This window comes from Mesoplodon densirostris, chromosome 7 (genome assembly GCF_025265405.1).
Source record: "Mesoplodon densirostris isolate mMesDen1 chromosome 7, mMesDen1 primary haplotype, whole genome shotgun sequence".
In the NCBI taxonomy this organism is placed as follows: domain Eukaryota; kingdom Metazoa; phylum Chordata; class Mammalia; order Artiodactyla; family Ziphiidae; genus Mesoplodon; species Mesoplodon densirostris.
The window spans coordinates 55,427,744-55,443,455 of record NC_082667.1 but is presented as its reverse complement, the minus strand read 5'-3'; the positions used below and the strand labels follow the sequence as shown (position 1 = coordinate 55,443,455).

General features: G+C 39.9%; 1 protein-coding gene across 1 annotated transcript in view; it reads left to right on the top strand.

Moving 5' to 3' along the window:
- Positions 1 to 10,075, top strand: part of AAMDC (adipogenesis associated Mth938 domain containing) — a 33,498-nt gene extending 23,423 nt beyond the window's left edge. Inside the window, exons 3-4 of the mRNA XM_060102805.1 lie at positions 7,980 to 8,075; positions 9,901 to 10,075. Of these exons, the coding sequence (XP_059958788.1) occupies positions 7,980 to 8,075; positions 9,901 to 10,041 (237 nt within the window). The 3' untranslated portion in view covers positions 10,042 to 10,075. The remainder of the gene's footprint in view (positions 1 to 7,979; positions 8,076 to 9,900) is intronic.
- The last annotated feature ends 5,637 nt before the right edge of the window (positions 10,076 to 15,712 follow it).

The following is a 15,712-nucleotide window of genomic DNA, read 5'->3' as shown; positions in this document are numbered from 1 at the left end:
CTATTATCTAATAAACAGACCTTATTAATATTTTGCCAATTGACCTAATACACGTTACGTTTATTTGTCATACTAATGGAATCATACAGTATATAGTCTTTTGAGACTTGCTTTTTTCACTCAGCATAATACATTTTAGATTCATCCATATTGTCATAGGTATCAATAATTTGTTCCTTTTTTATTATTGAGTAGTATTCCATTGTTGGATTATAACACAATTTGTTGATGAACATTTGGGTTGTTTCCAGTTTGGTTTACTACAAGTAAAGCTGCTACAGATGACTGTAGTTAGTAATGCTATACGATATATATGAAAGTTGTTAAGAGAATAAATCCTAAGAGTTCTCATCACCAGAGAAAAATGATTTTTTCTTTTTTTCTTTTTTTGTATCTATGTGAGATGATGGATGTTAACTAAACTTATTGTGGGAATCATTTCATGATATACATAAGTCATATGCTGTACACCTTGAACTTATACAGTGCTGTATGTCAACTATATCTCAATAAAACTGGAAAAAAAATCTAGAGTAGGATATGCTGCTTCTAAGTTTACAAAATAAGAGTTAACAACGCCTCCCCCAACCCCCAATAGAAAGGTGCTATGAACGTTCATGTACAGGTTTTTGCGTGAATGTGAGTTTTCATTTCTCTAGGATAAATACCCAGGTATGTGATTGCTGAATTGCGTAAGTACATATTTAAGAAAATGCCAAACTGTTTTCCTGCTAGAACATGAAGAAAGTGATATGCAGTAAGACTGGTGAGGCAGCTGGGAACTTACAGACCATGTTTAGGAGTTTGGCAGTTATTTTAAGGGCAATGAGAAGCCATTGAGTGCTGTTAAGCAGAGGAGTGACTTGAATGGATTTGTGTTTTGCAAAGATTCCTCTAGCTACAATTTGAAGAATGGTTAATTGGAAAGGGCTAAAGTGGTTTTATGGAGACCAGTTAGAAAGTTACTGCAACAGGCTAAATAAGAAGCTTAGACCAGGGTAGTGGCAGTGGAGATGGAGAGGAATGGACAGGTCCAAGAGATAATAAGGAAGTAAATTATTATGTCCAATCTTTTGGGGAAAATGTTTAACATTTCAACATTATACTTAATGTTTAGCTAGCTGTAGGTTTTTCTTAGATGTCCTCTACCTAAGGAAGGTTCCCTTCTAGTTTAGTTTATTTTTAAAATATTAATAATTATTATTATTATTTATTTATTTATTTTTATTGAAGTATAACTGACCTACAATGCTATGTTAGTTCCAGGTGCACAACATAATGATTTCATGTTTCTATACATTATGAAATGATCACCATGATAAGTCTAGTTACCATCTGTTACCATACACTATTATTGACTATATCCCCCATGCTGTATATTTCATCCCTGTAACTCATTTGTTTTTTGTTTTTGTTTTTTAATTAACTTCTTTATTTTTGGCTGCATTGGGTCTTTGTTGCTGTGTGTGAGCATTCTCTAGTTACTGCGAGCAGGGGCTAGTCTTCGTTGCGGTGTGTGGGCTTCTCATTGTGGTGGCTTCTCTTGTTGCGGAGCTTGGGCTCTAGGCACACAGGCTTCAGTAGTTGTGGCTCATGGGCTTTAGAGTGCAGGCTCAGTAGTTGTGGTGCACGGGCTTAGCTGCTCTGCGGGATGTGGGATCTTCCCAGACCAAGGCTCGAACCCATATCCCCTGCATTGGCAGGCATATTCATAACCACTGTGCCACCAGGGAAGCCCGACTCATTTATTTTGTAACTGTAAGTTTGTACCTCTTAATGTCCCTCACCTATTTCACTCATCTCCCCCACCACCTCCCCTCTGGCAACTATGTGTTTATTCTTTGTATCTATGAGTCTATTTCTGTTTTGTTTTGTTTTTTAGATTCCACATATAAATGAAATCATACAGTATTTATCTTTCTCTGACTTAATTCACTTAGGATAATACCCTCTAGGTCCATCCATATTGTCACAAATGGCATTATTTAATTCTTTCTTATGGCTGAGCAATATTCCATTGTATATATGTACCACATTTTTAAAAAAATTTTGTTGTTTTTTATTTTTGGCTGCATTGGGTCTTCGTTGCTGTGCGTGGGCTTTTCTAGTTGCGGCGAGCAGGGGCTACTCTTTGTTGCGGTGTGCAGACTTCTCATTGCAGTGGCTTCTCTTGTTGCGGAGCACAGGCTCTAGGCACACAGGCTTCAGTAGTTGTGGCTCGCGGGCTCTAGAGTGCAGGCTCAGTAGTTGTGGCACACGGGCTTAGTTGCTCCGCAGCATGTGGGATCTTCCTGGACCAGACCTTGAACCCGTGTCCCCTGCATTGGCAGGTGGATTCTTAATCACTGCGCCACCAGGTAAGTCCTGAACTTTTTAAATTAAATTTTATTGGAGTATAGTTGCTTTACAATGCTGTGTGAGTTTCTTGCTGTACAACTAAGTGAATCAGTCGTACATATACATATATCCACTCTCTTTTGGATTTCCTTTCCATTTAGGTCACCACAGAGCACTGAGTAGAGTTCCCTTTGCTATACAGTAGGTTCTCATTAGCTATTTTACACATAGTAGTGTATATATGTCAGTCCCAATCTCCCAATTCATCCCACCCTTCTTCCCCCCTTGGCAACCGTAAGTTTGTTCTCTACATCTGTGACTCTATTTCTGCTTTGCAAATAAGTTCATCTCCACCTTTTTTCTAGATTCCACATTTAAGTGATATTATACTATATTTGTTTTTCTCTTTTTGACTTACTTCACTCTGTATGACAGTCTCTAGGTCCATCCACGTCTCTGCAAATGGCACTATTTTGTTACTTTTTATGGCTGAGTAATATTCCATTGTATATATGTACCATGTCTTCTTTATCCATTCCTCTGTTGATGGACATTTAGGTTGCTTCCATGCCCTGGCTATTGTAAATAGTGCTGCAGTGAACATCGGGGTGCATGCATCCTTTTGAATTATGGTTTTCTCCAGATATATGCCTAGGACTGGGATTGCTGGGTCATATGGTAGCTCTATTTTTAGTTTTTTAAGGAACCTCCATACTGTTCTCCATAGGGGCAGTACCAATTTACATTCCCACCAACAGTGTACAAGGGTCCCCTTTTCTCCACACCCTCTCCAGCATTTATTGTTTATAGAATTTTTTTTTTTTTTTTTTTTTTTTTTTTTTTTTGCGGTATGAGGGCCTCTCACCGTTGTGGCCTCTCCCATTGCGGAGCACAGGCTCCGGACACGCAGGCTCAGCGGCCATGGCTCACGGGCCCAGCCGCTCCATGGCATGTGGGATCCTCCCGGACCGGGACACGAACCCGTGTCTCCTGCATCGGCAGGCGGACTCTTGACCACTGTGCCACCAGGAAAGCCCTGTTTGTAGAATTTTTTATGATGGCCATTCTGACCGGTGTGAGGTGACACCTCATTGTGGTTTTGATTTGCATTTCTCTAATAATTAGTGATGTTGAGCATCTTTTCATGTGTCTGTAGGCCATCTGTATGTCTTCTTTGGAGAAATATCTATTTAGGTCTTCACCCATTTTTTGATTGGATTTTTTTTTTCTATATTGAGCTGCAGGAGCTGTTTGTATATTTTGGAGATTAATCTCTTGTCAGTTGCTTCATTTGCAAATGTTTTCTTCCATTCTGAGGACTGTCTTTTCATTTTGTTTATGGTTTCCTTTGCTGCGCAAAAGCTTTTAAGTTTAATTAGATCCCATTTGGTTATTTTTGTTTTTGTTTTCATTACTCTAGGAGGTGAATCAAAAAAGATCTTGCTGTTATTTATGTCAAAGAGTGGTCTGCCTATGTTTTCCTCTAAGGGTTTTATAGTGTCCGGTCCTTAATCCATTTTGAGTTTATTTTTGTGTATGGTATTAGGGAGTGTTCTAATTTCATTTTTTTTACATGTAGCTGTCCAGTTTTCCCAGCATCACTTATTGAAGAGACTGTCTTTTTTCCATTGTATATTCTTGCCTCCTTTGTCATAGATTAGGTGGCCATAAGTGTGTGTACCACATCTTCTTTTTTTTTTCCCCCACATCTTCTTTATCCATTCATCTCTTGATGGACATTTAGGTTGCTTCCATATCTTGGCTATTCTAGTTTAGTTTTCTGAGAGTTTTTTTTTTTTTAATCATAAATACATGGTGAACTTCATTAAATGCTTTTTCTGCATCATTTGACACTTTATAATTTTTCTTCTTTACTTTGTGGTGAACTACGTTGATTTTTAAAATATTGAACCAACCTTGGATTTGCTAATGTTTTGTTGAGGATTTTCATTAAATGTTTAAAATAGAATTCACCACTGAAATCATATGTGTCTAGAATTTTTTCTGTGGAAGGGTTTTAAATTATAAATTCAATTTCTAACGTCTATAGGACTATTCAGATTTTCTGCTTCTTAGATTTTAATAAGTTGTGTCTTTCAAAAAGATCTGTCCATTTCTTCTAAGTTGTCACATTTATTAGTGTAAATTTATTCCCAATTTTTAAAATTATTCTTCTGCTATCTGTATGATCCATAGTGATGTCCCCTTCATTCCTGGTATTTATGACTTGTGTCTTCTCTTTTTTTCCTGATCAATCTTACAATGGTTTCAATTTTATTAATCTTTTCAAAGAACCAACTTTTGGCCTTGTTGACTTTTCTCTGTCATTTGTTTCCCATTTCATTGATTTACACACATATATTCATTATTATCTGTCTTCTGCTTGCTTTGGATATGATTTGCTTCTCTTCTCCTAGCTTTTTAAGGTGGAGGCTTACACCATTGATTTTAGACAATTATTTTTCTATTATAAGTATTCAAAGTGATAAATTTGCCTATAAGCATTATATAGATGTATTCCACAAATTTTGATGTATTTTTCCTTTACCCTTTAGTTCAAAATACTTTCTTGCTCAATTTCCAATTATTTATGGCTTTTCTAAATATCTTATTGTTATCAACAAATCTATTTTGTCAGATATATTCTCTTTTATTTCATTTCTTTGAAATTTACTGAGACTTATGTCAGCATAAGGTCTTAGTGACTGTTCCATGTACACTTGAAAAAACAATGTGTATTCTGCAGTTGTTGGGTGTAGTAACCTATAAATGTCTATTAGGCCAAATTAACTGACAGTGTTGCTAAAAGCTCCCATTTCCTTAATTAGACTCTTTGTCTATGTGTTTTATCAATTACTGAGAGAAGGTTGTTAAAATTTCCGACTATAGAGCTGGATGGACCTAGAGTATGTCATGCAGAGTGAAGTAAGTCAGAAAGAGGAAAACAAACACTGTATGCTAACACATATATATGGAATCTAAAAAAACAAAAAAATGGTTCTGAAGAACCTAGGGGCAGGACAGGAATAAAGACACAGGCATAGAGAATGGACTTGAGGACATGGGAGTGGGAAGGGTAAGCTGGGATGAAGTGAGAGAGTGGCATGGACATATATACACTACCTAATGTAAAACAGATAGCTAGTGGGAAGCAGCCGCATAGCACAGGGAGATGAGCTCGGTGCTTTGTGACCACCTAGAGGGGTGGGATAGGGAGGATGGGAGGCAGATGCAAGAGGGAGGAGATATGGGGACATATGTATATATATAGCTGATTCACTTTGTTATAAAGCAGAAACTAACACACCATTGTAAAGCAATTATACTCCAATAAAGATGTTAAAAAAAATCCAACTATAGTGGTTTTGTCTCTTTCCTTAGTTCTGTTGTTTTTGTTTTTAATACTTATTTATTTTTGGCTGTGTTGGGTCTTAGATGCAGCATGCAGGATCTTTCCTTGCAGTGTGTGGGCTTCTCTCTAGTTGGGGCATGTGGGCTCCTATCTAGTTGTGGCTCCAGAGTGCATGGGCGCTGTAGTTGTGGCACAGGGGCTCTTTAGTTGTGGTGCATGGGCTCAGTAGTTGTGGCACTTGGGCTTATTTGCCCTGCCGCATGTGGGATCTTAGTTCCCAGACCAGGGATCGAACCTGCATGCTCTGCATTGGAAGGCGTTTTCTTAGCTGCTGGACCACCAGGGAAGTCCCAGATATGTTATTTTTGTTTTCATATATTTTGTAGCTCTTTCACTAAGAGTGTACAGATTTGGGTTGTTATGTTTTTCTTAATGAATTGGTCCTTTAAGTATCATGAGATGAAACTATCTCTAGTAATACTTCCTATCTTGATATTAATATAACCACACCAGCTTTCTTAGTGTTTGCATTTTATATCTATCCTTCTACTTTCAACTTATGCCTTTATATTTCAGGTATATACCTTGTAAGTAGTGTTTAGTTGAGTCTTGCTTTTTAACTCAATCTTTGCCTTTCATTAAACTATTTAGTCCACTTAATTACTGCTACAGTTATGTTTAAGTGTTAACATATTGCTATTTGTTTTCTGTTTGTCCTCATGTTTTTTATTCCTGCCTTTTTAGGGGGGTTAATCAAGTATTTTTTAGTACTTCAGTCTGTCTCCTTTATTGGTTTTTTTGCTCACGTGTGTGTGTGTGGGTGGCAGGCAATTGCCTTAGGGAAGATTCAGGTTACACTTAAAGTAACAATTACTGTGTGCCTACAATGGACCAGGCACTGGGCTTAAGCACAACTCTGTGGTCATTAGGGCTAGTTCTTTCCAGTTTCAAGGTTGCTCCCTAGGTTACAGTATTCTAATAAAGTGCATTAAACCAAAGGTTAACATGTTTCTGTTCAAATCCCAACTCTGCTACTTAGTAATTGTGTCATCTTGGCTAATGTGTATGTATTTTGTGAGCTTCAGTTTCTTTATCTATAAAACAAGGAGAATGGATGCTTTTGTGCTACTATTAATGCAGATCACATGGAATAATTTCTATAGCTGTATTATGAAAATTACAACTTTAAACATGTAAGATATTATTATTCCAGGATTTAATAAAAATACTCATATTTGTTCTTCTTACACCTTTTATAATAAATGTCAATCCTATCTTCTCTAAACCATCACCTTTTTAAACTGAAAAACCCTTCTTTCTTTGGTACATTTGTTGTTGTCTTCGTATATTCAGCAGCTCTTTCCCTAAACCATGTCTAACTATGATTAGAATGTACCCCTTCTACAACCACTGAATCAAGGCATACTCCTAGTCATACTTCAAGACGCAATTAAAACAGCATGTCTTCCATGACAATTTTCCACTCTTATTCACTTCCCAAGTTGGGCTGGTATTTAGCAAACTCTAAATCCTGTATCCCCTTTGCTGATGTGGAAGCAGTTCAGAAGCCACCATCCTTTAACGTTGGATTAATGTTCATTAAACACCTTACCTTAAATATCCCTGGGAGAATCTGGGAAGACTTTACAGAGTGATAGATAGGTTTTAAAGCATCAAAGTTTTCCTGGAGTTAAGTGGGAAAGGGGCTCAGAAAAAGGAAACGATATGGAGCTTTCCAAGTTTTGGCATGGTGTGCAGGTGCTTTCTTCTCCCACGTCATCTCTTTCCACTCACTTGTCACTTACACTTCAGTCATATGGAACTAATTGTAGTTCACTAGGTTGCTCTTTCCTCTGAGCCTTAGTTCATGCTATCCCCTGTATTTGGTATGCCTTGTTCCCATGATTTCCTTTAACCTGGCTAATTACTGTTTGTCCTTTAGGTCTCAGCTTAAATGTCACGTCCTCTGGGGTATCTTCCCTGACCCCCTGTCCTGACTCCCCAGGTCTGAATTAGGTGCCCTTTCTCACTACACCCTGAACGTTACTTCTTTGTAGCACTTGTAAAACGACTGAAATTTCTTTGTAGTCTTCTATATTTTTCACTAGACTTAGAGCTCCATGAGGGCAGTACTGTATCTTCTGCTATTCCCAGGGCCCTAGTGAGGCTTGGCCTAGAGTAAACCTCAGTAAACATTTGTTCGATGAATGAATGACTCTAACAGGAATGCTGACCACAAAGAAAGATGAAAAGAGCAGGTAGCTGGTATACTTTCTCTTTCCATGTCCAGCATTCTCCTGGTGTGCAGCCTGCAGATGTGGAGGAAGTTGTCGAGAAGGGTGTGCAGATCCTTGTCATTGGCCGAGGGATGAGTGAGGCCTTGAAGGTAGGTATTGGTGAGCACAGCATTCCTGAGGACTTCTGGTAATCTCCTGGATCTTTACCTTAGAGATATGTCCTTCTTGGAAGTTCATCTCTATATATCATGCACTCTCATTTTGCTGAGCCAGTGGATGGCCCAGGATAAAACAGTGGCTGTGCACTATTCTTCCTCATCAGGGCTGGACTCTCCAGTCTCTAATCATAGGCCTGTGCTGTTTCAACTATTTTTCAGAAATTCCTCAATCCTGGAATTTCTTTTAAGCTCTACAGCTATCAATATTTGGCTCTTTAGATTTTTACAGTACTTTCCTTTTTTACAGTACTTTTAACTTTTCTTTTCTTGGGCACATTCAAGTTAAGCCTTTTTCCCCTTTCAGAAAAAGAAAGTTTATTTTTATTGTACTTACAGAAATAGTACATGCTTGTTGTAAAAGAGTCAATGCAGAAATGTAGAATTAAAAAGGTGAAAGATTTCCCCTTCCCAATCGTAACTGCTCCAATGCTCTTTCTATGCATCTGCAAATATATACACTTACACATACTGATATACATGTTTTTACATAAATAGGATCACTGTATACTTATCGTTCTGTAACTTTTTATTCACTTACATTATTGCATTATGGACAGCCTTTCACATAAGTTTATAGAGATCTACCTCATTCTGTCCTTTATATAGATGTCGTAAAATCCAGTTCTCTACCGATGGAGGTGCCCTTTATTTGTATTTTTTAGTTTAACCTAGTTTTTTCCTCCATTAAAATGATCCTTATCTGTAAGACTACTGTTATTATAAAATTGTTTAAACATATAAAAAAGTAATGTAGGGCATTTTAAAAAACATTTCACTCAGAGCTCCTTCTGACAAGGCAGAGTCTAATTAAAATCTATTTAAAATAATATTGAAGACAAGCCAGAGTTGAGAAAATAGCCAATAATAGCTGCCACTCTTGAGAATCTTTTATATAAATTCATTTACAAATATTTATTCAGCACCTTCTATGGGGCAGACACTATTCTAGGTACCAGGGACAACAAGCTAAACAAGGCAAACGAGGTTCATGGCCCTCATGGATAATAAAAATGTAGACAATTTCAGATCATAATAAGTGCTGTGAAGGAAATGGTGACCTATGAGGGGCTGCTCTAAATGGGGTGGTAAAGAAAGGCCTTTCTGAGAAGGCATTTGAGCTGCAGTGTACGTACATTCATAAAACTTCATCCTCACACCAACCCTTTGATTTTAAGTATTACTATCTCCGTTTTATAGGGGAGGAAATTGCAGTTGAAAGACTTTCAAAAGGTCTCTTGGTTAGTACACAGCAAAGTTAGAATTTAGACTCAGGTTGGACTGACTCAAACATTTAACATTTATCTGGATTTGAATCAGTCAGGTTGGACTGACTCAAACATTTAACATTTTACATACCTTAGCTGAATTCATTCTCATACCAACCCTGTAAGCAGGTATTGTTATCCCTATTTACATACATGGAAACAAAGGCTCAGAGAATTTAATTCACTTACCCAAAGTCACAATGCTAGTAAGGACTTAAATTCAAGACTGTCTGACTCCAAAATCCATGCTCTTTCCAGTTTCCATATCACCTGAGCTGTCTGCACATGTTTCATGGTACTTCTGTTAACTTCTTAGAAGCCTTTTTGACTCCTTGGGACTCACTGCCAAATTCTGGACTGGTGACACACTGGGTGATTGAGGAGTGATGGTTGTCACTGTCCAGTTCTGTAGAATATACTTGCCTCATAGCAGGAAAGGAAACCCTGGGGCCCTTTCCCCCTGATTTACTCATCTTTTTCCTTCTTCCCAGGTACCCCCATCAACCGTGGAATACCTCAAGAAAAAAGGCATTGATGTGCGGGTCCTCCAGACAGAGCAGGCAGTGAAGGAGTATAATGCCTTGGTTACCCAAGGCATCAGGGTGGGAGGGGTCTTCCATTCCACCTGCTGATGGAGCCTTAAGAGAATAAATCACTAAGCAATGATGCCTGTGACTGTCACTCTTACCTCTGTCCACTCCAGCACCCCCCCCCAAGCATTTTTGAACAGCTGCTCGTGCCAGGTCCTGTGCTAGGCTTTGGGATGCATGGATGACTTAGGCAAGGTCCCTGTCCTGGGGCGGGGGGGCCTGAAAATCAGGGGAGGAGACAGAAGTTTGCCAAAGTTTAATATTGTGGCAAATGTTAGGCCAGAAGTAAGTGAAAATAAAGGCAAAAATAAAGAAAGCCTTCTGACTTGAAGTTTGAAAGCCAAAGAAAAGTTTCAGTGCATTAAAATCACATTGCAATTGATGCTTTGGAATGTTTAGTCATCAATTCAACCAATTTGTATTAAGTACCTTATATGCCAGGCACTGCTATAGGCTCCAGAGAAACAGCAATAAAAGTCTTGTGCTCGGGCTTCGGGCTTCCCTGGTGGCGCAGTGGTTGAGAGTCCACCTGCCGATGCAGGGGGACACGGGTTCGTGCCCCGGTCCGGGAAGATCCCACGTGCCGCAGAGCGGCTGGGCCCGTGAGCCATGGCCGCTGAGCCTGCACATCCGGAGCCTGTGCTCCGCAACGGGAGAGGCCACAACAGTGAGGCCCGCGTACCGCAAAAAAAAAAAAAAAAGTCTTGTGCTCGTGAAGCTTATATTCTAGTGGGCAAAATAAACAAGTAAACAAATACATAATATAAGTAGAATGTTATGAAGAAAAATAAAGGAAGATAAGAAACAGAGTGATAGGGGCTATTTCAGATATGTGGTCAGGGAAAGTGTCTTTGTGCAATGACATATGAGCAGAGCCCTGAATGAACTGAGGCAACACTTCAATAACAGTAAAAGGAGCCATGCCTTGATACTAGGGTTCTAGGCAGGCTGTTCTACTAACTAAATCTGAGCCTTGCCAAACAGTTCTCTCTGCCTCAGATTCCCTCACTATAAAATGATGGGGCTGGGCTAAATGCCTTTTAATGGTCCCTACTGGAATGGATAGCCTTTGCTCTATTAAATACCAGGTGGCCTTTGTGAAGCCTTAGAATAGACTGACAGAATTATAATAGTAATCAGCATTACCTTATTTTTCATTTTTCCCCCTCTTTAAAGAGTTATGAGTATCAGCTTTGGTGTCAGATAGCCTTGACTTTTAACTGTGGCTTTCACGGCCACTCACCGGTTGGGCACTTATTTAATCTCTCAGTTTCACTGTTCTCATTTGTCACATAGGGATCATATTAGTACCCGGAGTTATCATAGGTGTTAAGTTGGGTAATTCATAGAAAGCCTTGGCACATTGCCTGGCATGTAGTAAGGACTCAATAAACTGAAACCATTGTCAGTATCTTTCTCCTAATGGGGCTGCTGTGTAAAGCTAACTGGTTTCATTTTATGGTTCTTAATATATCAGCTTATAATTTCAAAGATTCATGGAATGTTGGAGCCCAAAGGAATTATCTACTCTATTCTCTCATTTATTCAAGTAATTCTCTTTTATATTCATTTACTGAGAGTCTCAGTAATATTCTTACTAATATTCTTATGACCAATTATTGCTGGATCCTAGGGGTACAGGAATGATATAGTTCTTGCCCTCAGGAGTTACGAGAGAAACAAATAAACAAGACAGTAATGATACAGTGTGCTAACATTATACTAGTTACAAGGTCCAGTGGTGGCACAAAGGGTGGACTAACTTATTCTACCAGAATGGGAGGAAAATTAGGGAAGACATCACTAAGGACGTAACACAAGTCTTAAAGAACAAGAAGAGGTTCATTTATTCACCAAACATTTGGGAACTCTTTATTTATTAGGTATGGTGTCTATTATGGTCATAACTAAATAAAATTGCTCCACCCCAGCCCCTGTTGAAGCCACAGCCCAGAAAGCTGATTTTTGCTCCACATGATCCTGTTGCCTGACTGGCCCCACTGGGCATCTGACCTCAGGACAGCCAATCCGTAGACTGAACAGCAACTTAAGATGTGGCCTGGCAAGAAAAGATGAGCTAAGCCCATTGGAATGGAAAGTGATCTTTCTAATTTCTAAGCTTACCCACCAAGAAAGTGGCAAAGGCAGGATTAGAACCCAATGCTGTGTCTTGATCTCTTTCTACCACCTTAGGAGGCCCGAGGGAGAGAGATCCTCACAGACCTGAGACTCAGCCTAGAGGTCTGAGAAGGTCTTGCTCAGTGCCCTTTCTACAACCAGTCATTTGTCAGATGACAGGATGTTTCTAGATCTCAGTTCCCTCAGCTCATAAAGCCAGACACTTATATAGCTAAGAAGGATGTCTGATAAAATTGAGACTGTTTCTCTGGTTGATGCAATAAAAAATTTGTCAAATGTAAGACGAGACAGCTCCAGTGGGTGCTGAATTAGGCGTGGGTGTAATCAATGTTCCTAAGTGAGTTGTCTCTACATTAAACAGAACTTAGGACAAACTTCTTTGAGACAGAAGTACCTGACAGTGAGGTTATTAAACTTTGTATAGACCCTGCTGACAGCCCCTACTTCTGAATCTGTTCTGCATGGTCAGTGCTGGAAATTTGCAGAGCCTGGAGAGAAGCTCTTTTTCCATGACACTATACTTAGTCCCATGTCTTAATCATTAAACCCTTTGATTCAATTTGTAAGTTGCTTGCACAGCCCTGACTCTGCCCACACTTAAATTTCTTCTAGCTTGAGCGGTTCCTAAGACAAGCAGTCTGCCAAGTGCTAGGTGTGTACCTTCTCCATAATTCTGTTTGCTGAGGTCAATCATGTCAAAGCCAAATATAAAGTCCTTTCAGAAACCTGACTCTCAGGGCTGGGTTTTGCAGGTGTGCCATGGTACTGCTAAACTTGCTCTGGATTCACAGACTCATTCCTTCTTTCCTTGCCTGGTATGTGCCAGGAGCTATGCTGGGGATACAACACAGACATTCTTACGGTCTAGCTATTCACAGACTGGTTGGAAGAAACAGACATGTAAATATGCAGTAACGATGCAGAAGTTTCAAACTGGCACAGATCTACCTGGAGACAGATTTTGTTTGTCTCAGAGTAATTTTAACATTTATTTAGTTACCAAAAATTTTAACGTGGTTATTTTTCACATGAAAATGCAGGTTTCTGACTTTTCTGGAAGAATCAGAAAATCTGACATCACCAGGCCCATACCTATGAACAAATGAGTGGAGCTGAATAGCAACTGCCTTCTTCTGACAGAATGTGCTGATTCCTCAAGTCTCTGTTATCTTCTTCCAGGTCACTTGACACCCCCCCTCTTTTTTAATTTGTACAAGGATTATTATTTTTCATAATTTTGAAAAATACATTCATGAAAATTACCTAGGATGCATTTATTAGATTGACAAAGCCACTTGACCCCTTTTTTTCCCCTGCCTACCTGCTTCAGGGGTTGGCATTTGTGAACCTGCAATAAATACCATGCTTGAAGAATGTATAGGAGGCTGTGCAACGCACCAAGCCCACAGGAGACACAGATAGGTTCCAGGATGAGGCTCAGTCCTGAAGAATGAAAAGAAAAGAACCATAGGAGACAATCTGAAGAGCACATTCCAGGGCTCAGCAAGTGCAAAGGTGTGAAGCAAGAGAGAGCATGGTAAGTACTGGGAATAACTACAGATAATCCTCTACAGCTGGAGAAGTAGAGAATGTTTGGGACACGGAGTATGAGGCTGGAGAGGACACAAGGGGCATAAAGAGCCTTCAAGGATAGGAGTTTAGACTTTATCCTGGGGCCAGAAGTGACCCACTTAAAGGGGTTTAAAGCAGGGGAATGGTGTGATCAGATCCGGGTTTTAGAAAGATTACTCTGGCAGCTGTGTGAAGAGTAGACTGAAGGGGGCAAGATTTGAAGCAAGCAGCTCATTAGGAAGCTAATCCCATACCTTAGGAGTGATGATGAAGGCTGCATCAGGATAGAAACACCGAGTCAAGAAGAGGATTGAAACATTTAAGGAAGCAGAATCTAAAGGACTTGATGGCTGGTTTTATATGAGGCGTAAGGATAGAGTCCAACGTGACACAGTTTCTGGCTTTGACAAGGTACATGGTTGGCCACTGAAAAGGCATAACAACAGATCCCTGTCATGAAAACCATATTAGACTGAGAGGCCTGGGTTCCAGACTTGCTTCTACTAACACAGTCTCTCTGGGCTTGCACATTCACTTATAAATGAGGGTGCCACACCGGAGCCATCTTTACGCTCCCTTCCAGGTCTTTGTCGGAAAAATCAAGATTCTCATAATTCACAGAGAATTCAGAGTAAAAGGAATTTAAAAGGTTAAGCCCAACCGCTCATATGATACTTGAATTCCTTTACAACAGACTTGTCAGGAGCTTGCTCAACCTCTGCTTGAACACATCCAGCATGGAAATCTCCTTATCTCCTAATGCAGTCCATTCAATTCTTACGCTCATTAGTGTAAGAATAAGGCTGCTCAAATGCAGCCCATTCAATTCTTAAAAACTCATCCTGATACTAAGGTAAATTTTGCCCCTTCATGTTTCTCCACCTTTGGTGGGAAAAGTACTATTTTGGGTTTTAAGACCTAGGATGAAATCCCGCCCTTGCCCGTTAGGAGAAAGACATTACCTCTAAGTCTCCGTTTCCCCACCTGTAAAATGGGGAATGACCCAGAAGGATTTTCATAAAAGGAGTAGTGTTATCTGAAAAGGATTCAGCATATTCTTCCCTTGGAAGGCTTTCTATAGCTATGGCATCAGAGGCTCAGTTAGCAGCGATGAGTCTTGATGTTTTCATCTGTGCTTCAATTCAGTAATCATCATTAGGTGCTTTGTGTCAGGGCCATGGTATGGTTCAGCCTGGCTTTAAGCTTCGTTTTATCTCCAAGGCAGGCAATTTTCTTTAGGGCATCTGTTGACACATGAGAGCCCACTGATGGCACATCAGTGAGATGTACTAAACGGGCGAGCACACTAGAAAAGTAAATCCCATGGAGGTGATCTTCTTCCCTTAGTCCCTCTATAGCAGTTATAACCTCCCAGAGCCAGACTGCCTGGGTTCAAATCCCAGCTCTGTCATTTACTAGTTGTGTGTCCTAGGCCAACTAGGCAGCTCCAACACTGTAGTCATCAGAGATGTAGTTCACAATATTACTTCTTATAGTGGATCCCTCTTTCTCATAATCCTGGTTTCTTTAAATTCTCTGAACTTCAATTGCCTTGTTTACAGAATAAATGTAACAGTACCTACTTCACAGGGTAGTTTTGAGGATTCAGTGAGTTAATTCATGTAAAGGGCTTACAACACTGCTGGGCACACATTAGGTATATTAAACCAAAAGTCAAACATGCTTGAATTGAAATTCCAGCTCTGCCTCTGAGTAATTGTATGCTCTTATTTTTTATATATATATATTTTTGTGGTACGTGGGCCTCTCACTGTTGTGGCCTCTCCCGCTGCGGAGCACAGGCTCCGGACGCGCAGGCGCAGCGGCCATGGCTCACGGCCCAGCCACTCCGCAGCATGTGGGATCTTCCCGGACCGGGGCACGAACCCGTGTCCCCTGCATCGGCAGGCAGACTCTCAACCACTGCGCCACCAGGGAAGCCCTGCTCTTATTATTTTTATTAGCTTTCCAAGTACCAAATATGATCAAGACTGGCCACAGA